The sequence below is a fragment of the Aquila chrysaetos genome, chromosome 2 (genome assembly GCF_900496995.4).
Source record: "Aquila chrysaetos chrysaetos chromosome 2, bAquChr1.4, whole genome shotgun sequence".
Classification (NCBI taxonomy): Eukaryota; Metazoa; Chordata; class Aves; order Accipitriformes; family Accipitridae; genus Aquila; species Aquila chrysaetos.
In genome coordinates, this window is record NC_044005.1 from 80,963,902 (window position 1) to 80,986,663 (window position 22,762).

The 22,762-nt window shown below is 37.4% G+C and overlaps 1 protein-coding gene and 1 long non-coding RNA gene across 3 annotated transcripts in view; one reads left to right on the forward strand and one right to left on the reverse strand.

Moving 5' to 3' along the window:
* Positions 1–22,762, forward strand: part of EYS (eyes shut homolog) — a 1,018,924-nt gene that overhangs the window by 493,206 nt on the left and 502,956 nt on the right. For both annotated transcript variants that reach the window (XM_030007184.2, XM_030007189.2), the window contains 4 exons: positions 7,950–8,209; positions 20,054–20,150; positions 21,161–21,268; positions 21,951–22,096. In XM_030007184.2, the coding sequence (XP_029863044.1) occupies positions 7,950–8,209; positions 20,054–20,150; positions 21,161–21,268; positions 21,951–22,096 (611 nt within the window). The remainder of the gene's footprint in view (positions 1–7,949; positions 8,210–20,053; positions 20,151–21,160; positions 21,269–21,950; positions 22,097–22,762) is intronic.
* Positions 1,525–21,156, reverse strand: LOC115338567. Its single transcript, XR_003922428.2, has 4 exons — positions 21,147–21,156; positions 10,636–10,642; positions 8,725–8,736; positions 1,525–1,689 (listed from the first exon to the last, which is right to left on the reverse strand). It is a non-coding gene; the product is annotated as an uncharacterized LOC115338567 (long non-coding RNA).

Below are 22,762 nucleotides of genomic sequence, written 5' to 3' on the forward strand. Positions count from 1 at the left end.
TGTCAGATTGACAGCCCAAGGAGCTGAACTTCCTTATTGACTAACACAGAAATGGTAGTGTAATACCACTTCTTTGTGCTGAATTGAGAAGATGAGAGGATAGTTTAGTCTCTGTGCTCAGATTGATAGCTCAGTTTACAAAAAGTGATGATGACTATTGTAGTAATTGTAATAATGAAGGATGATATTGTAATCATAGAATTGTAGTATCATTAAGTTGCAAAGGACCTTTAAGATCATCAAGTCCAACCATAATGAACTGTAATAATGAAGGATGCCCTAGTATTTCTCAAAGGCAAAGCTGAAAGGCTTACATCTGACCTACTGACATACTATTGTTGACTGGGACAGCATCTACACACATCTGGAATTTATCTAAAGCACAATTAAATATATGTGTTTTTACTTCATTTTTAACTTAAGAATTGCTCAGGACAAATGCAACCAACAAGACATGCCATTCCTAAAAAAAATGATGGTCCCCTAAGCTGCCATACTGCAGTACTTTCACAGTGGCCAGCACTCCTTACAACAGTCAAGTGGACCTTGGGCATTGGTTGTACACCTGCACTGAAATGTACGTTTCGATTCAGGAGCTTGAAGTAGAAAGCACTGGTATGGAAAAGGATCTTCCTGTTACTTACATCAACCACAAGTTTTCTGGCACACCTCAGAAAAGGGCAATGAGTGAGCAAGTTTATAACACAGCATTTTTATTTCAGGAGTTAATTTGTCCTGCCTTCTTAACCACAGCAATAAAAGAATTAGGAATTTTAGTCTTTGCCATTATTATCCATTATGACTTTGCCTCAATCATTTAAAAATTCTACCCCACTGCTACTATTCATAAAGATTACTATATATGTCCTATATTAGAAGTATATAAAAAAAGAGCAGAATAAAAACTAATATTACTTTTGCAGTGCGGAACAGATTAAGCAACTAGTTTCATCCTCAGTCTTGGGTTGTCACAGCCCACGTTCTTCTCCTGCACTGCCAGCTGCAGCCTGGCTGTGGCCCCCAGCCCTCCCAACACAAAGGGCTGTGGTTTGTCAGGTAGTGATGACTGCAGGTGGCGGGGGGTGTCACCCCTCCTAGAGGGACTGTTCCCAGAGCTGAAGCTGGAGCAGGGCAGGCAGCAGTCACTGGGCCCCAGCGCAGGGGTTAAACCAGCGACACCCAGCTCAGGCCGCGGAGAGGACGAGCCCCTGCGTTGCCGGGTCAGCACACAGCCGAGGGCCTTATCCAGGCAGTGGCAAAAGTCATAGAATCGCAGAATCATAGAGTGGTTTGGGTTGGAAAGGACCTTTAAAGACCATCTTGTCCAACCCCCCTGCCGTGGGGCAGGGGGATCTTTCACTAGATCAAATTGCTCAAAGCCCCATCCTGTTCAGCCTGGCCTTGGAACACTTCCAGGGATGGGGCATCCGCAGCTTCTCCGGGCAACCTGTTCCAGTGTCTTACCACCTTTATTGTTAAAAAAATTCTTTCTTACGTCCAGTCTGAATCTACTATTTCAGCTTAAAACAGTTGTCACTTGTCCTGTCACTACAGGCCCTGGTAAAAAGTCTCACTCTGGCTTTCTTATACACTCCCTTTAATTACTGAAATGCTGCTATAAGGTCTCCCCAGAGCCTTCTCTTCTCCAGGCTGAGTAAGCCCAACTCTCTCGGCCTTTCTCCATAGGCACTTTTGTGACAATCCCCTGGACTCCCTCCAACAGGTCAATGTCTTTATTGTACTGGGGACCCCAGAGCTGAATGGATAAGGCACATTAGGTGTGTTCAGGTTCCTCAGGTGGTCTCAAACCTGACCTAGGATTGGAAGGACTTCATTCCCTCAGTCCCTGCCATGAGGTTCAGAGGCTTGAGAGATGTGGGAAGAGAGATAAGCATTGAAAACTGAGGCAAAATATTGTTGAGTACTTCAGCCTTCTCCATGCCAGTTGTCACCAGTTCTCCTGTCTTTATTTATCGTGGAGATACATTTTCTTTAATATCCTCCTCTGGCCAACATACCTGTAAAAGCCCTTCTTACTACTCCTTGCATCCCTTACCAAATTCAGCTCCAAATGTGCCTTACCTTTCCTAATCCCATCCCTACACATCTGGGCAGCATCCTGTATTCTTCCCAGGATACATGTCCCTTGTTCCCTGTGTGTTTCCTTCTTACACTTCAGTTTGTCCAGGAGGTCCTTACTAAGCTGTGCTGGTCTCCTGCCTGCCTTGCCTGGTTTCTTGCATGTGGAAATCAAGAGCTGCTGTGCTCTAAGAAAAATATCCTTAAAGATCTGCCAGCTCTGTTCAGCTCCTTTGTCCCAGAGGGCAGTTTCCTAGGGGATCCCATCAGCTAATTTCTTAAAACAACTGAAAGTTTGCTATCCTAAAATTCAGGGTCCTGATTCTACTCATCAGCTGGCCCATATCCCTCAAGATTGTGAATCCCATCAGGGCATGAGCACTGCAGCCCAGGCTGCTACCAGTCTTGACCTCTTTAATTAGTTAATCTCTGTCACATTTGGTTGGTTACAGATGGAGAGCTTTAGGAAGAGAGTAGAGAAGGAGTAGTGGAAGTGATGGTAAAGAGGGGCTCAGAGGAATTCAGGGGAGAGGAGGAGAAACATGGGTGGAAATTTGAGGAGAACATCTAGGAGTGACACATCAGAGTGGAGAACTAGTAGCACCAGAAGAACATCAGAGAGAAACTTGTAGCTTTTGCAGGTGAAAGCTGGTGGAGTGTGTAAGGTGGGTCAGATAGCTGTCTGAGGATCAAAGAGTTCATTAAGCTTTCAGAGAGTAAAAGAAGAAAGATGTTTGTGGGAGGAAAGAGAAGAGAGAAAAATGAATATTTGAAGTCTCTGTAGTGACTGGAAGTGTATGTCTTTGGAGCTTTGTGGTGTGTGGTAGTGCTTTAAATTCAAAGCGGTGCATGTATTGAAAGCAAGCTCTCATTTTACTACTTCAGATGGTCCTGTAGCCTCTAGCTTACAAGGAATAAATTCGTCACTGAGCACTGAGGTTTTTCAGGCTGTTAGTTGCTTTGATTGAATGCACTAGACAACATAAACTCTTACTGTAGAATGGACCATTGTTGCATGTATTGTATAGCTAACAAGCTGAGCTGAACTTCACTGAACATCTTGCCATTTCTCATCATGATCCTGTCAAATAAAGAGGCAGGTGAATGATGGGCACAGTGTATCTGAGGGTTCAGTTTAGGATTACTGTTGCTATGACTGAAGCACTAAAGAAAAAACAGTTCTGCTCCATCTTGAATATTGTGGTTTTTTCTGTAGAAACACCTGTATCTGTGGCAAAGGCAAATGCTTTGACTGGTATTTTCTGAAAACTTGGTACAAAATATAGAGGACTGAAAAGACCGGTTTCTTCTATTTTTCTGCTTTAAGATGTCTGAAAGCAAAAAATGGCTCCTTCCGAAATTTGTTCTGCTCTGGTATAATTATCTACATTACTATTTTTGTCAAGTTTTGGCATTTTTTCCAGAGCTTCTAGCTGAGCTGGGCTGGAACGAGCCCACCAATAGGATTTTCTAATTGATAGTAAGTCACTTTAGAACTCTTAAGATTCAGAGTAGATCACCGTTCTGGTTGGCATGCTGAAAAAATGGCTTTGGCTCAGGGCAGCTCTTGCCAATGTTTGTGAATGATGGAAGGGAGTGAAAAAGGTAGAGGCAGGCTCTTCTCAGTGGTATCCAGTGACAGGACAAGAGGTAGTGGGCAAAAGCTGAAACACATGAAATGTCACTTTAAGATAAGAAAATGCTTTTTTTAATGTGAGGGTGGTTTGGTGCTGCAACAGGTTGCCCAGAGAGGTTGTGGAGTCTCCATCTTTGGAGATACTCAAAATCAGACTGGGCACAGACCTGAGAAACCTCTAGCTGACCCTGTTTTGAGCAGTGGGGACTAGATGAGCCTCAGAGACTTTTTCCAACATCAACTATTCAGGGATTCTTAAGACTCTTCCCTGGTACTTGATTCCTTAAAACCTGTAAGGTAGAATGTAAGGCAGGTGATACCAATATATTTCACTGCAATGTGAGAAATAAAAAAGGAGTTTTCAAACAGGAGAGAACCAAATAATTTATTACTTAACTCATCATATAGAGGAACTTACAACATGAATACTAGTTTTTCTGGGTAATGTTCATGACTACAGATTGCAATTCTTGACTATGACTTTAATCTTTAAACAGGTAGTAAAATACAACACCATGGATATAGTTTATATTGTCTATTTTCATTACCTTCTCCTTTTATTTGTGTCCATATGGAAAGCTCTTAAGTCTATGGAGAGATATATGGAAAGTCAACAGGTAATACTTATGAAAGCTGATCTGTATGTGTTGGAGGAGTTCTACATATGTCACAATCAAAGCACTGTGTGGGTTAGATGTTATTAAAATGAATAATTTAAAGAAAAGAATCATGCATGATGCGATTTTGTAATATCAATAGAAATATATGGAAATGGTTATTTAAAAGAAAATATTCATATGGATTCTGGAGGAGAAGAAATTGGTTAAGAATTTGTACATCAACCTAAATCTTCCATTTCTCTTGTTACAGGTGCTAGTGCATGCTTCCTTGCTAGTGTAGTCATCTTCTTTTTGAAGATGTTATAAATTAGTCTAATGTTTAATAGAAGCTTTTATTATTTAAAATGAAAATACCATTTCAACAGCCTGTCAGATTATTTTCAACAGAAAATAACATTTTTGGCTTCTTCTCCCCCACCCCCCAAGTTTTTCTTACAACTGACTGTAAAGTATAGAACAGAAAGAGTGGGATATGACTATTCTTGATTGTCCTGGTTTCAGCTGGGATAGAGTTAACTTTCTTTCTAGTAGCTGGTATAGTGTCACCTTAAACTAGGACACTGATGTTTCTGAAGAGTCATCATCTTGTTGTTCATAAAAGTTACAAAAACAAGTATGCACTTAGGACATGAAAGGATGAGATGCTATTTGCTTAATTGTGTAATATAAGTCAAATGTTTTCATAGTTAATCTGGAAATATATGATATGCCTTATTTAGGGAATTAATTTTTGTAATTTTGCAATCTTTTCATAAATGCCAAAATTCTTTTAAGAAAGGCCTTGTAAAAACTTTGCCTTCAGAATTTACAACTGCGTGTTAATAAAGATAGCGATTTTGCTTGTTCTTAAGAGAAAATGTCTTTAATTTTATGAGTTTAGTGATAAGATTGTTTCAGACACCCAAAGTAACTCATATGTATAAATAGTCTTTTAGATTTATATTTTTTTAGTTTTATGTAAGTTTTAGACTAAACATGTCTTTTAGACTTACAGATTTTCTTAAAAAGTTCTGAATATATTCCTAGAGAAAATTACATGTAATAGCAAACTCTTATGCTTAAAGAGATTTTGACTAATGTTTGATTAATATGGTAGTTTTTATATATATGTAACTTGCACTTTTAGATTGCCTTTATAAAACTTGGCATTATTTAAACACCAAATACTGGCAAATAAGTTCAAAAAAGTTTATATCACTTCTAAATGATTTAGGAATAAACAAAAAGTTGCATGCAGAACATGTGCCATATTTAGATTTTTCTTTTTAGAAGGTAGATGAAAACTTTAAATGTATTTTGGTAGCACTCTTAGAACCTTTTATCTTGAGTTTACAAGTTGGTAAGAGAACAGAAAGAAGTTGAGCAATGACTATCTTATCTTTATGTTGGTCTCATAAAAGCACGTATTAGCTTTTTTTTTTTTTTTTTTTTTAAAATGTTATTAATTGTTGTCTTTGCATTAATATTGACCTTTCTTTGCATCTCAGTTGGTAGCTAGCATGAAGCCAGGGTAGGACTGGCTAGTTGTGTAGTCTAGATAACTGCTGTGTTTCAGTGATCTCTCTGTGATGTAATGTTACCTGTGGCCAGACAGAATACTTTTGATAACTCAAAGGCAGTTATGAAACTCCTTAGGGAAAAGAAGGGAATGGAACATGTTTTATGTTTGCTCCTCTGCACCTGAGTCACACCTGTAAGAGCTGGACCTAGTCAAGAACTGAACCCCATTCTCCTAATATGAGTTGAAAGGCTCTCCATTTAATGAGCTTTCCAAGCTATGAACGGAGCATAGACAAGGTAGTACATACTACTTTATAATAGTTCATTGTTAGTAACTTATTCAGAACTTGATTTATGAAGTCAAGAAAAAAAGGAGCAGCTGTAAAACAATTAACATCTAAAATACTTGTTCTGATCTATTGAGACAAAGCGTTCTACTATGTCCAGTGTCAGTGATTTGGAGATACTTAGAAAAAAAGGAGCAGCTGTAAAACAATTAACATCTAAAATACTTGTTCTGATCTATTGAGACAAAGCGTTCTACTATGTCCAGTGTCAGTGATTTGGAGATACTTAATTTGTAATAGAGGCTTGTACTTTTATAGATTGACTACTTAGGAGAAAATTAAACCAAGTGCTGAGTAGTGGGTGCAGTGGTACTCAGTGTTACTCAGTGGGTATTGCCTCTAGATACTAAATTGATGCTACCATGTATAGCAAAAGCAGGTATGTTTGTTGTGTGTAAACACAGAGTAACAAAATGTATTTATTTGTAACCATCACACTGAAATGTCATTTTTGTCATAGTTACTTTAAGAATGCCTGAATGCCTTTTGATAGTTACAATTGTTTGTCTTCCCATGAAAAACATACAGTAACCTGATTTTTCAATCCTTACTGCTAAAATACTTGTGACTTTCAAATGGTAAAGTTCCTTAATAATACCCATTTCATTTCATGTGACATGGAAATGATACCCCACAAATCAATCAAACAGAACGTTAAAAATTCCAAAGAAAACACTGTGTTTGTTTTAAAGGGGCCAAGTTTGCCTTCTGTGTGGCAAGCAATACCTGTGCCTTACAGAACAGAACAACGTAATTGACTCTCCAATGAATGACCTGTTTGTTATTTAAGAATAATTCCTTTTATCAAATTAGAACTATGAAGCTGTATTTGAATGGTTTAATGCCTGAAATCAGTATCAGCCGAAACAGGTAAGAGCTGGTATAGTTAATCTTTTGTATTGTGTGTTGTCCTGCAAAATAGTTGCAAATGTATGTTGAATTTAATTCTATCTTCAGTGCAAGTAACAAGAATGTATGCCTTTTAAAGCACATAGAGCCTTCTTTTGTTGCGGCAAATGAGGAAATTTTCTCTGCAAACTTGGAGATCATTAGCAAATTGTTACCTTTGAATTTTTAGAACCTCATCATCATATTCATGTTGTAAATAAAAATAGGTATTTACCTAATTCATGAAGATAGATTCTTTACAGTCAGATGTAATTTAGATTTTGGTCCCAAGTTTTTTCTTCTGTGTTGTCAATGACAGGTCTTCACAGGAGCATACAAAAAAGAGAAAGATCGTGAAAAGAGGACTCTTCTATCATTTATAGTGCCTTTAACCTCCTACCTTCTTTCTTAAAAGTATACTGAATACTACCTGGCACATTTCATCCCAAACACTGAAGTACCTACTTAGTAGTTTCACACAAGTGAAAAGATGCCTTTCTAATCCTAAAGCTTAACGAAATTTACATTCCACATTTGATAATTTGTGGTGGTGTTTCAGCTTGAAGATCCACAGATGATTCTGTCAGCGTTAACTAAACCAGGTAGTTCTCCAAGTGGATAAATCCTGTGATTCAGAATAAGTCATTTTGCTTTTGCTCAAATAAATTGTGGGAGAACAACCTGAATATAACTTGTATCAGACTGTACTGTGAATAAAACTGGCAGAAAAAAAGCTATGCACAGAAAAAGTTTATTGATTTTTTTTTTTTTTTTTTTTTTTTTTAAATAGAAATAGTTGGAACTGATTGGGTTAAGTTGTTGATTTTTCCAGCCTGCCACCGTTCAACTTTTTTTTTTTTTTTTTTTTTTTTTTTCCAGATGCACTTGTACAGCAGGGTGGACAGGGCCAGACTGCAGTGAAGATATAAATGAATGTGATTCTGAACCGTGCTTGAATGGAGCCACCTGTTATGAATCTGTTAAGCAAGGACAGTTTGTATGCATTTGTCCTCCATTTTATACTGGTGACTTCTGCCATCAGCGCTTCAGTCCCTGTGAGCTGCCTTACAATCCATGCATAAACAATTCAACCTGCTTGGCACAAGTCGATGGAAATCCAATGTGCGTTTGCAAAACAGGTAAGAACTGGTAAGAACTTCTCTGTTGTCTGTTGTGCTGCAGAAAAGTTGCAAATGTGTGTTGAATTTAATGCTATCTTCAGTGAAAGTAACAATGTATACCTTTCAAAGTATATAAAACCCTTGTGAATTACAGCAGGTCTATCGGTTATGTTAAAAGACTGCTAAGATAGCTGCCAGTTTGCTTACTATTAATTTCTTACAGTACTTATTAAATCTATGGCTGTTCAGATTCCAGCACTGAGAATTACTATTTCTGAGCCAATTGTTACAACAACATAGTGATGCACGTGCACCTGGCCAGCAGAGCTGACAAACTAAATTGACAAAACAGACAGGCAGAAATAGACAAAATCTATGCAAATTGTTAAAAATACAAAAATTGGAGCAAGTTGGAAATAGTTCCTTTTCCCGCTGAGCTGTCAGGAAGGCCTGGCACATCAGGGGAGTAATCTTACCCTGCCTAATGGATAGAGTGGATTGCTCTCTGTATGCACAACAAGCAAAATCACAACAGGTGCTGACAGCTTTCCTGGGCCATGGCTTAAAAGACACAATTTCTCCCTCGATGTACAAGAACTGCTAAGGTGGAACGGAGCAACAGTTTAACTGTGCAGAACATTACTAGGCAATTCTGCATAGGAATTGAAGAATACATTAACTAATTAAAACTGCAGTGAAAATTTAAGTAGGGAGAGTACAATTACTGAATTTGGAATTTAGGCAGGATTTTGGAGTCATCACTTTTGTACCTATAAATGGTAGGGGTGTACGACCAATAATAGCAAAAGTGTTATTGCGGTGTTACGCCACAATAGTATTACTCTGTTTACTGAGTTGCAAAGATATGGAGGTAAGTCAGCAGTATTTATCGCTTGGGTTTTTTACTGTTAAGGTAAAGGTTACCACAAGTTGTCGAGTTAAAAAAAGTCACTGGGGAGGTATGCAAGTTGCTTATTGAAGCAGCTTTTAGAAAAGCTGCTTTTTAAAAAAACAGCTTTTAATACAATGTATTGATTTTGGAACCTTTTTCAGAAGTGATCTGTAGAGAGACATGCATGTTCAAGTCTTTTCTTAACATTCTTCAGAAAAGTCATCTTTTCAAAACATTTTTGTACACAGTTTCTCAAGAATCCAAAAAACTTGCAGCCGAGATTCTTGGGGAATTTTGACAATCTTCAAGGATTCTTGAAGTTTGCAGGTAGGAATCTTCAGCGAACTAGCAGGGAATCTATGTGAACCGGTAACATGCATTGCTAACAAATCTTGGAAAGTGGAAAATATTTCAGTATTGAAAAGGGGTAAAAGGCATAATTCATGAAATGAGTTAATCATTCATGCTAGGAAAAATGCAACCATTTATTCAGGACTCTTATCAAAAAAGGAGAGACAGTAAAAGACAGAAATTTAATTGAAAGCAGTTTATGGAAACATATTTCCGCAGTTGTTGTCTTTTCTTTTATTCTCCTGTTTTTGTCTGCCATGTGCCTCCCTTTCTCTCCCAATAAACCTATCATGATTACAGATCTCATCACAAAGGGCAATCACACTGACATAGCTAGACTATTCCACGATACCCGACTGTTGCGTTAAAGCGTAAAGAAGTTGGCAGAAAATAAACCCCCTTGTGTTCCAGCTTGTCCTCAGACATCAGAGGGGCTGGGGGCCACTAGGCTTAGATTCTGAGTGATGTCCAGTTCATCACTGTGAGTCCAGTTGCATTCAATATATTGAACTATCATGATTATGGATGCAGTAATAGTGCACTGTACGTTCAATTTAGTTGCATTCAGCGAACTATCACAGATTAATGAACAGTACAGTTTATTAAAGCAATGGGAGTTCAGGTTCTTTTGGATTGCCGGTGATAAATACTCTGTCTGCAAAGCACATGCAAATAATAATACAGTTGACTACAAGCATACGAAATTATGGAAGAACTCTATAGAGATTTCCGAGTTTCCGGGGGAAGCACTTGGTGTAACCAAAGGTTCGAATCTCACCCAATAGGCGTTCCTACGGGGGGGAAGAGAGGTTCAGCCCATCGACTGATCCCAGAAGTCAGCAATGTCCTCCCAACCTGTCTATGATGGTGTCTTCCCTAGCATTCCTCTTCTCTTAAGCCCTTTTATATTTTCTTATTTTTAGGTGGAGCTTGAGTGACTCTAGTCATACATACCTTTATTATGATTGGGGTAAAATCTCCTTGCTTTACTTTTGAAGGTATACGCTAGAGAAAATTTGGAGCACGTGCTCAGTGAGGGGTGGTCACACCTTGGAGGTGGGTAGTTTTTGGGATGGAGGTGTGTTTTGGTATTATAATGAGATTATAATGAGCAAAGTTCTGTGTCACTACTCCAGGATGGGGCACTTATGATATAAATCCAAAGTAGGGCAGTAGGTTGACAGAACCCCCACTATTTTACCTCCTTGCTTCAGTGGATTCAATGCAGGGACCTACTGTTCTTGTTCCTATCGTTCCAGTTCCCTATCCCTTCAATGGTATCGCAGAGCCTGGCCGCGGTGTCTCCACTCCACCCTCCGTGTTGTTTCTTTTAGAGTCAGCATACCAAGCTCCCTTGGTGTTGCTAACATCTAAGGTTGCAGATTATGTTGCTTAGGGAATTATTATGGAACAGATTTCTTGTATATCCACTGCGTTCCACCCTGGAGGTTTATCTTCCCTTAAGAGGGGGACATACCAATAAGTCACCTCCAGCAATCATTCCATACTGACTTAGTACCAAATAGCATGTTGATTAAACAACCTGCTAGTAGTTAACAGTCCAGTCATTAGAAGGTATGAATCTGGTTTAGCAAGAGTTGCAAATTGTATTTGTGCTTGCCAAATTCTAAAGATTATCTTTAGAAAAACGTATCTGAGATGGGTACAATAGGACCACAAATCATGCTAGCGACTGGTGCTTATTTAGAAGAAAAAGAGACTATCCACTGACTGCTGGGATTGGGATTCCATACTAGGGCAGAGGAGACAAAAGCTTACAGAGTATAAATTGGGCTCAGTCAAACTTGATGTAAGATGTTAGCCTAGGACAGAATCACTATGGCAAATTGGTAGGGAGATAATTAAGTCATGATTAGTAGTAGTAAAAAGCAAAGCTACGCATCCTTGTTCTTGTATATATGTTAGGGAGTTACAGTTGTCTGTTTTTGCTTTAAAGATTTTTAGAATTTTATAAGTAATATAAATTTAAAACTTCCTTTTGAGGTGTCTGCCCTAGCTGCAGAGGTTTGCTTCCTGCAAGGAGCTAGATGATAACATTCGTAACACAAAACTGGGCTCTTGTATCTTAGATTATGGAACAGTGTTAGACTGTGAATTTAAGTTAAGTTGTCCACACAAGCAGGTTAAACAGTTTAAAAAATAGTGATCTCTACAATTGTATGCTGGTATATTCATGGCTGCAAGAACGTTGCAGGGTAGGCCATTATTGGAAAAGTTAAGGAATCACTGCAGTTGAGCAAGTTTCCCAAGAAGTGTACAGAAAACACCTCTTCCTATATACTTTGTCAGTAATTGATAAGCAAGGGTTTGATCAAGGCAGTTTGGAGGAGGTGGCTTTTTGAGCTATTATACATATACCCAGCATTGAATCCTGCCATTAGTTTCTCCTGAAATGCTGCATAGTAAATGCAAATGAAACGGTGGAGGAAGAGACAACTTAGGGCAAATAGTAGAATGTTTTATTGCTTAATTTAACAACATGTTTTTCTGTTCTTAAAGAATTCCATTCTTGGAATTAATAATAGAAATGAAAATTTAGTGTAACAGAAGAGAAAGGTAGGAAACATGAGCAAAGCTATATAATATAAATAATGTTGAAATATTTGTAGCTGAGCCTTGGCAACTGTTCATAAATTCCCTGGAAGGTCTACATGCGAAAGATCCAAAGAGCAATTCAGCTGCATACACAAATGAACTAGAGGGTAGATAAACTAGAGGAAGAACACTAGACCATGCTGTTCTAGATAATGCCAAGCACAAAAGTGTTAGTTTCCTAGAGGCAACCCAAAAGGAAGACAGGACAGTTTAGTGACAATAGCGCAGCTTTCTGAGAACAGTTGTGTTCCAAGAAAGAACAAATTACTGAAAAAGATGTGTTCAAAATGAAGGAAAACTGTGAGAGGGCACGCACCTACAGAGTGCAGGATCAGCTCTCTGGCAAGGACTGTTGAACAACAGGCCTACTTAATGACAAAATGGGAGACAAAAGGTAACAGTTATCATGGAGAAATGTGAAACCTGGGGAAATACAAGCACATAAATATTACAGAGAATTAACAAGACAAAAAATAATTTGCTAACGTAAACCATGGGCCAGAAAACATCTAGTGTTTTCTAATAACAGATGTTTTTAACTGTGATTTATTATTCTGTGAAAATTATTAGTAGATATATCTAGGAGCCAAAGCAAGGCAAGGTTAGTAGGAATGCAGATAAGTTGTTGCTGACATAGGAAGGGAAGGACAAGGTTGTTGAATTCAGAGGGTTTTTAGAATTCTTGTTTCTTATAATAGAAGGTAGAATAAATTAATCTCTTTCTTTAAAATTAGATGTAGTTCTTCATTAGTCCAAGTAATGTCATCAGCTCCGGATGCTTGTGTAGTCTCCTTATTACAATAGAAGCAATAGTCTGCTTACCTTTAGTTTGGGAAAATTCTCAAAAAACATATGTGTAAATCCATTATATATTGCATAGAGAGTGTTCATACTAAAGCTTTACCTACCCTATTCAAAAATATGGGTTATTTGGTCAGCATTTGTGTTAGTTCAATAGCATTTTATTGAGTTGTGAAACTCCGAAGGGAAATTAAATCAATGAAATAATGTAATTATTATTGAAACTAATACACCCGAAAGTCTGGATTAATTTGACCAGACGTAGATGTCCACAGTATTACATTGAGGAGGTATACATACAGGTATACGCAGTGTATGTTGAGGAGGTCCACCTATGCTCCATTTACAGCCAATGAAGAGAAAGAGGCAATTTTCTGAGGTAATGCATTTTACCCAAAAGCAGACATACAGAGTCAAATGGCTAATGCTGTAGAAATATTTGTGTCCCTCTGACTATATAGGCAGCTTAGGACTATTTCTTCAGATGATATATGGGCTGAATTCCTTACCAGTTGCCTGTATTATTATTTCTGTAGAGATTTTATTTTTTTTTATCTACGTAGTTCTGGGAAGCACACAGTTTTGAGAGGAGTAAAACAAAAGAATGGAGAGCAGCAATTTGTGTCATTATAGTGCACAAGTATTCAAAAGCTTTGTCATCTTATTTGCACTCGTTTTATCTTTAAAGATAGAAAGGTAGAAGCTGAGAAGCTGAAAAACTGGTTCATGGAAGAGGAATTGCTTGGGTCATAAGGTTACAACCACCAGTTTTAGGGTGTAGGGAAATTATGTGTCTTGTTCCAGGGAAATGATTTAATGAGATCTACGGAGAGTACTGTGTCATCTCTAAGGAGAAACAATAGCTACACTTTGTACTGGAATTAGCCATCCTATTTTTGCTTTATCTTCGAAGTACTCTTTCCAAAAGGAAGACTTTATGGTTCCTCTCTTGGTGCTTCAAGGTAATTTCTGAAGTCCTTGTTTTAAACAGTTTTTTCTAGGACTTTCTGACCCCTTTTGTCAGACTACTGTCAATAACTCTTTCCTGTGACACCTTCTTTTTTAATACCCTTTGTCCTAGCATGCTAATGATTATTTTTATTTGGTCTATAGCATCTTACAGCTAGAAGTTTGAATGGAGACAAAATGTTTTTCAGCCCGTGTCTCAAATAAGACTAAGTGAAAATTAATCCTAATGTACAAAATTTATAGTGTCAAGCAGAAATAAGTAGATGCTAAAGAACAGAAGTTACATAAATTGGTGATTGCCGTTGTTAGGTTTCTGAGTCCCTCAGTGCCAGTTTTTCTCAGACAAATGCGTACACAATTCACAAAGGGAAATAGCCTTTTTACCCTGTCTAATTTTTCACATACCTTTGATTCTGATACGTGTACTTACCTGTTATACTGAATAACCTAAATACCTATACTAATGATTACGGGGCTATTGTGATATCTCTGCTGCTTGCAAACATTGGTTCATAAATGGTTCACAGTAAGGAGACAAATACAATCCATGATACTGTGCTGATGAATAAAACGGTAGAGAGCTTACAGGGAAAGAATCCCATTACTCCTTTGTGTTATCTGCAGAGGTAAGTACTGTAATATTTCTCTGCAGTGGAATACAGAGATGAAAATGACCATAACTGTAACAGCAGATGTGTAGCTTCTACCCTCTGCATATTCCTGCACTTTGCAGCTCACAGAAGTCCCATAAGCAGAGTTGAGACATGCAGTAGTAGTTTCCCATATTTCAGAGAAACAGAAGGAACAATAGGAACTGTCCCATCTTAAGCAACAGCATTTAATGCTTCATCCACTGACAGCAAAACTATGATAGGATCTTGGAATTGCTATAAACTAAAATGAATGTATCATTCTGCCTGCACGTAAATTTCAAGCAAATTTGAGCATACTGTCACACCCGCTAGTCCTAATGTTGAGTATGAGAAAACTAGGGCTTAAGATTAGATGAACTGCTTTTGTGACTTTCTCCATAGAACACAGGTATTTTTAGACCTCATATTATTAAAGTCACTTTCATGCTACCTGAACTGTTAAAAATATACAGAAATAAATTTAAATTGTCTAACAAAAAGAATTGCAATGATTTTCAATTGTTTTTCATCTCCCTTAATTTCTGAAAGTCTTGAAATTGCTATCTGTTACTATGAAACCTGTTAACATTTCTGAGCTATATAGGGGTTTTTGAGGAAGTGAAATATATTATCCCTGAAATGACAAATAAATGTTTTAAATGAGGTACTGTCTGCCTGTGATTTAAAAAAGACAAAAAAAAAAATGTGGATAGGTGGCAATACCAATGAGATTTTATTTACATCTTTAGTTTCTCTAATGTGGCAGGAAAAATACTGTCAGATATGTTTGACAAAGAAAAACTGTTTGTTTTTGTCAGACTTTACAATGGTGTTTGTCTAGCCTTTAGATTGGCCACCTAGAAAAAAGCAAGCCACTTGTTTCTTGAATTCAATATTGGAAATTTTGAGCAGATACCTAGTGGAATTCTGTATTCACAAGTGATAATGTGTGCCATTTGCTCTTCCCCGTTGATTAGATGCATCTTTTCATTTAGATCTTCAGAATGGTTTGAACTGAGTTCAGAAAACTTGCAGTTTTTCCACATGAAAAGCACTAAGGTCAAAACCTGCATTTTTAATGTATCACTCTGGTTTGACATGTGGAAAGGCTACCTTGTAAAGTATATGGCTGGAGAGCTACATCAAATCATTTACATGTGCTATTGATTTACGGTTTGGATCTTCAGTTTGACTGATTGGCAGTAGCAAAGGCAGCAAGTAGTTGCATTTAAATGTGCATATTACTTTCTTACACACAGTACTAAATATTGCTACAGTAACAATATATTACAGCACTGTACATATTTTCAGGCTTTCCAGTAGTGTACCACTTTACAAAATAATTTGCTTAAAATAAAAATAGTGTTGTATAATTCAAACAAATTAATTTTATTCACAGTATAAACAAGTAAAGTTTTGCTGGCTGCATTAAGTGAATGCTTTTTTACACGCTGCAGTTTCTTTGCAGCTGAAAAATGTTTGTTTCAGTAGTATATCTGACATGTTAAACATTTTAAGTCAGTTTCCCCCGATTGTCTTTTTTGTTTCCTCTCACAACACATGAAATAATTTGGAAACATGTCTACATTACTGCAAAAAGTACATCCATACATTAATTTTAGCTTAAGTATCCCAGAAGATCACAGCTCCATGTGGCAGCAGTTGTAACTTATCCAAAATAATCTAATGTATTACATTATCCTTTAAATTGCGCTTGACTATCGTGTAAAATACAAGAACGACATGAGTCCATGCGTGTTAGACCCATGAGGTATCTCATAGCTTCAACAAGCACTATGTAAATAAACTACCAAGGTAATTCCTTAAACCAGTTCCACTTAAGTATGAACTTTTTAAGTATTCTTTTGGATCTGAAAGTAGTATGATTGGTGTCTGTCCAAGTATATTCATAAAATAAACATTTTACAAGTATTTTAATCCTAACATTTCAGTATAAGTTTTGAGGTTTGACCTCTCCTGTTTGTATGAGTGATTTTCACAGTGATTTTCACTTCTTTATTTTTGTAATTTACTCTGAGAACATATATCAGGAGTGAATTAAAATTGGCTTATTAACATACGCTTTTATTGAAACATCCTTCGTACAAGCTTCATAAATTATAATCATACTACAGCACAGACATGCAGAAATTATGAATGAAATAAAGCTAAATAACACTGCTAGTATTTTTCAGGTCCTTTTAAGCAGATTTGAGTGTTTGATTAACTGTTTTAGTTGAAAGCAGGATTTTTCGCTGAAATCTTGTGTAAAAATTGCTAGAAAGGTTTAAAATTCCTTAGAAAAAGTTGCTGCATGAGTTCAGAAGTTTTCATTGTGGATCAAAAAAATCATGTAAATCGTTCTGTGTAAATTTTTAACAGTATACATCATTAAGAAAGAAATGATTGACTTTTTTTTATAAAAATAACCGAGTTAATTTGTCAGTTAAAAAAGACAATATTCAATAGTAAATTGAATACATAGATTGCTTATTTCATAATGTAGTAGACAGCCAGTAAAATTTTGTGATGAAAACAGTATTTTTTCTCCGTTTGTAGGAATAATAGATAAAGTAGCATGCCTGCTGTATGTTTGCTTATTTTATGTCTTTTCAAGGTAGCTATATTTTGCTATGGGCTGGAAAAATGTGTACTACTGCAATCAAAAATGTGTCTAAATGGTGCTTTATGCATTTACTTCAGTACTATTTACTTGAAAAAGACTATAAAACATCCATAACCAAGTGGGACCGACAGGCAGGAGCAGAATGATGAATGCCCTCCATTTTCCTTTTTTATGTATTTTAATCTGACAACTGTGTTTTGTTTTTTTTTTTTAAAGATGCTTGCTCAAATGTTATGTAGTATCACAAAAGAGTAAGAAGCTATTCCATATAAGTTCTGTTAGTATTTCTTAAGTTTTACTTTATGTTAGCTTCACGCCCTTTTCTGATTACCTTGTAAAACTAAAAACTGTCTGTATATCTTTGAGTTATTTATAATATTACACAGGTTTACTTTCAGTGTGCTACTTTTCAGTGAAGTCCCATTTCCCTGGCCCATTGACATAGCCTTCCACTCTGTAACAAAACTTAGTTTCAGAAAGGTCAAACATTACAAATAAATGAGAAGTCACACATGAGGAAGTTGGCTACAAATGGTCCTGTGGTCCTGGTCTCTCGTATTCACTATGCCTTCCAATTTCTTAATCAAACCAGAGTTGGAGAAACATGTTACCATCTTTTCTGCTCTTACTCAGTGGCACTGGAGTGTCATGTGTGTCAGAAGAGCAACTCCTGGTTATTTTTGTGTGTGTGTGTGTGTGTGTGTGTGTCAGTGATTGCTGTCTACTTGATGTAACCAGGTCTAGTACTGAAGATTGAACTAGCATGTCACAGCCCAAGTTACAGTGCTTTTACCTTCCTTTTTTCCTCCATCAAGCTTCAGGCAAATATAGATGAAGGCTCAAGTTGCAGTATTAAGATGCAGATTACGCACACTACAGATAAGAAAAGCATTTGGGTAGTTCACTCTGGTTGTAGCCCATTTGCAAATAATAAGCTAAATCATTCAGAATATAACAAGGTTGCCTGTGCTGAGGGAGCTACTTCAAAGCAGTACACTGGGACTGAGAATTCTTGTCACCTGTTGTGGCAATTCTTTTACAAAGTTTTTGTAAAACATCATACAAATAAGAAATAAATGAGGGTATCATTTTGCACTCAAGATATTTCTGAAAAAGAGAATAACATCATAAGAGCATAAGTGACTAACCCTTCAGTTACAGTTTGAGATACATTCCAGGCTTTATTTTCCAGCTTTGTAGCAGACACTGCTGTGAAACCTTCAGCAAATATTCAGGACTAATTTCAGTCAGGTGTAGCCAGGAAAGTTGTTGAACAGAAAAAAATCCTGGTTAGAAGAAAATACCACCTGCTTTGATGTGGGCTGATGTTTAGATCATACATTGGAGTGCCAGGAGAGATTTCTCTCTACAGCTTTCCCTATAACTCTGACCAAGCCACTTAATTTTTCCAGTAATGATTTTCTCTAGATAAAAGTAAGCCATACTATTCTGTCATCTTTCATGATTTCCCCACTTTCATGAAGTACTTTGAAAACCACAAATACATCATATAACAATAAGTCATTACTATCCTTATTTCAGTATCTAAAAAAAGTACTGATAACAATTTTTACCATTTTTTAGTAGAGAATCCAGTAAAGCCTTCATCATATTTATAATAATATAGACCGACTTCCAGTAGCTGTTTTTATAGTTGTTTTAATTTAATATTGATATCTAAGTGATGTTCAGAAGCATTTTGGTGAACACTATAAATGCTCTTTAGTCAGTCTGCTGTCAAGTGTCGTGTACAATAGTCAGTACAGTGCAAATAGTTTGTTCATTGTAATTGTTTCATTACTACATCGATTGAAACATTCAATTTGTGCAAAATTCATCTAAGTAGCTATGGTTTATGCACTGTATATAATTTTAACACATCTGTGTATTTGGTAGTACGTTTATTTCTGTGAGTGTTGTAAGAATTAGTATGCTAGGAGCAGAAGTAGTTTTCTGGTATCACTGAAAAAATCTCTTATTTCTCTTTAGCACATATTCTGGGATGTTTACGCAGGTAAATTTAATGTGTTATGCAAGTAATGTACTGTGCAGATAAGATCTTGATTGCATTTTTTCTTCATTTAAATATTAAAACCGGTTAAATGTTTTTTCTCATCTATTGACTGCTTTGAATAAATGTGGTCTCTCTAACTTCCATTATGCTCTGTAATATATTACTTACTGAATTAGCTTTTAGTTTCTGATACTTTCGCACACTCCCTAAGAAAGCCTTTCCAGCCCTTTAAAATGGCTTACATTTCCCCAGTATATTTAGCCAGGTGCTCCATCCAAATCCATTCTCTTTGGTTCATTAAAGTATATTAAGACTTCTTATACTCTCCCGAAATGAACTTGTTGAAGCTAAAGAACAATAATAATTGGAGAAAGTTCTTTTAGGATTGCATCCACTTGCCGCCCCTGATCTTGGAGTCAAGAGAGCAGTGAGGGTTGGCTGCTCCAGAAGCGAAAGTAAGCCAGGAGTCTTATCAAGGCTGCCAGGGCAGGGGCCTTGCTGTCAAGGGTCTTGTCCGACAGCATCTGAATGAGGCGAGCAGGGCAGGGCCGATGACGGTGTTCAGCATCAGCATAGGATGCCAGATCGCCAGTTGAGGCTACAGGGAATGGGGCGGCTCCCAGGTCAAGCCAGGGAGCTTGTCCGAAGGCCAAAGTCAGCATCCAGATGAACAGGTACGTGGCTAGGCGTGCACATGGCTGCAAAGCAGGTCAGTCAGATACCAAGGGCAGAGAGCCTCAGCGTGGATGCTCCCAAGAGAAGGGGTAGTCGCCACTGATGCTTCTCTCAGCTCTTTCGTAAACAGCTTCAAGGGCAGCTGAGATATCTTAGGCCTGCCACTTGCATTGTCTAAGTTGGTCCTGAGCTCGGACAGCCAAACCTCCAAGAGGATCTGTGACCCTTATATTCACATTATGTAGTAGAACTCACTCATTCACAGTTAATATAATCTGTGTTTCAGGATTTGAGGGTACTTACTGTGAAGTTAACAGTGATGAGTGCATCTCCCATCCATGCCAGAATGAAGGTCTCTGTGTGGACGGGGTTAACCATTACAGGTGAGGAAAGTTATTTGAATGACAGATATTCAGTGTGATATGTGGATGTGTATCATCTAGCTGTTCTTTGGGTACTTTGCCTGTATTATGTTTGCTGTCCTTCAGTGATGTAATATGTCTTTTTTTGTGATGTATTTGACATCGTTACATTACACTTTAAATCTTCTCTGTACATACATGTACACCATACATGTGGACCCGAGAATCTATTGTAGGGCTAATTAAAAATTGTAAGAATCTTATCAAAATATAACAAACAACTGTTATTAGTCCAGTTACAATAATACTAATAGTCTAAGTAAAAATTAATAGAAAACAGCTTCATGAACAATGTAGTTGTAATTGTTATATAATAAATCTTGCAATTATCTAGCTCTTGTCTCTGTTCTTATGATTATCCCCACAATATCTGCCTGGGTCCTGTGATCAGTGATTTCGGTCTTCCTCAAGAAGAACTGGCAGTGTTACTGCAAGTCACCAGCATCTGGAAGTCTTTGCCAGGAGAATGGTGATGTTTACAGTGGGGGGTTTTCTCATCGTAAGTCTCAGGCCTGCTTGGAGCTATATTTGTATGTTTCCTTGTCACAGTTTACTTCCTTTGCACTGTACACCAGCTTCCCCAGCCCACATGGACACAAAAGGCTATTGTTTGTAACACCATGATTATCCCAGTGTGTCACACCCTCACCATAGGTGCTATTCCCAAAGCTGAAGCTAAGCATGAGAGGCAGCAGTCAGTTGGCTCCGGGGCAGGTGTCAAAACAAGTGAAAACCAGCTCAGGCCAAGGCAAGTTCTGAGCCTTTTCACAGTGGGGTCAGCACAAAGCCTGTGGCCTTCAACTAATAATGGCAAAAATATTTGTGAAGCTTGTTAAAGTACAGCACTTGGTAATGATCAGAAAAACACATAATTTTGGAACCACCTAATTTCTACCCTTCAATCTGCCACGTTTTTCTGGCATCTTTTTATGTTAAGCTAAAAAGTAATATAGTGACATCCTTTTTGCTAGGTGCTCCTGCCAACATGGCTTTACTGGGACACTATGTGAAGTGGAGATTAATGAGTGCTTATCGAGACCCTGCAAAAACAATGGAACGTGCCTGGATCTCGTAAACAGGTTAGTTACTACTAAATGAAAAGTAATTCCCTGATTTTCTTATGTATAAAGTCTGCTTGCTGCCTTGAGGTTTGGATGGGACCTTCAGCATATGACAAGGATTCTGTGTTAAAATGAGATAAGCAAATGCTACTGACTTGGCTATTTATTTCTTATGTGACCCGAGAGGAAAACAGAAGGCAAACTGTCTTCAGCACAACTTAATGCTTTTCTGCCTTACCTCTTATTTTTCTTTTTTTTTATTTGGAATACGAGTGAAATAGAAGAAAACTGATCTTCAGTTAGATTGCTGCATCTCTCTTTTCAGCTTCCAACAATGATGTTTTCTAATGTCTGTTTACTAGAAGTTAAGTGTAAGCAAGAGAAAAATTTGTATCTTGTGTTTGCTCCACAACACTCTACAGTTATTCAGAGGCTTGTGTCAAAAGAACATTAGCCCTTAAGTCATTCCTTATACCTTCAGCTAAAGTTACTGTGCGCAGGTTTCCTATTAATTTAAAAGAGAGTAAATCGCTCTGCTTGTTTCAGAGACACGGAAATGAGAAAAGTCTGTTAATTATTTTAATATGGATGATGATTAGGGACACCAGCTTGACATCAGGACATACATATAGCTTCAGAATATTGGAATGGATCATGTTGTTTACTTCTGCTGACTTCCCTGATTTTCCCTTTTCTGAAGATTCATCTGTAGTTGTGCACCTGGATATTACGGGTCTCTGTGTGAGATGGATGTAAATGAGTGTGAAACTTCGCCTTGCTTGCATGGAGGAAGCTGCATCAACAGGCTTGGAGGCTATCAGTGTTCCTGTCCCCTTGGCTTCACAGGTATGGTTTGCTCTCTACCGCAGTGGAGAAGGCTATTTCACAGGTTTTACATGTTTTTAATTTTCTAGCAATGGTCTCAACTAAATCAAGGAAGAGTACACAGGATCATCTCCTTATTGGAGGATAAATCAATCTTATTCAAATAGAACTTTGATCCAATTCTTGCTAAGTAGCTCAAGATGTTATTTACATTAAGGCTTGATTTATGATTTCTTTAGTCACCCATACATTCAGCTGAAACACATTAAAAGAGAGATTATATAGTGCAAATAAAATCAATGTTTTCTGAATTCAGCCAAGAAAGTAAGTATTACCATAGATAGAGCAAATTTTACAAATATAGTAAAGTGCTACCTTGTCATTTGAATTTGCACAGAACCATAGAAACGCTTTGACTTGGCTGACCTGTTGGACTGACACTGTTGCCTTCAGTGTTAATCTTTACATTTTTATAGAATTAATGACAAAATATTTAATGGGTAGAGATGTAGTAAAATTTCTCTAAAATAACGTTGACATTTATTTAAATGCTCTGCATGCTGCAGGACAAGTAGTTCATACTTAATGTTTTGATACATCCAGCTTAAGCAACCTGAAAACACGGCATCATATGACTCTGCAGAAATATTTATAGTTGTCTGCCTCAAGTTGTATCATTTCTGCATT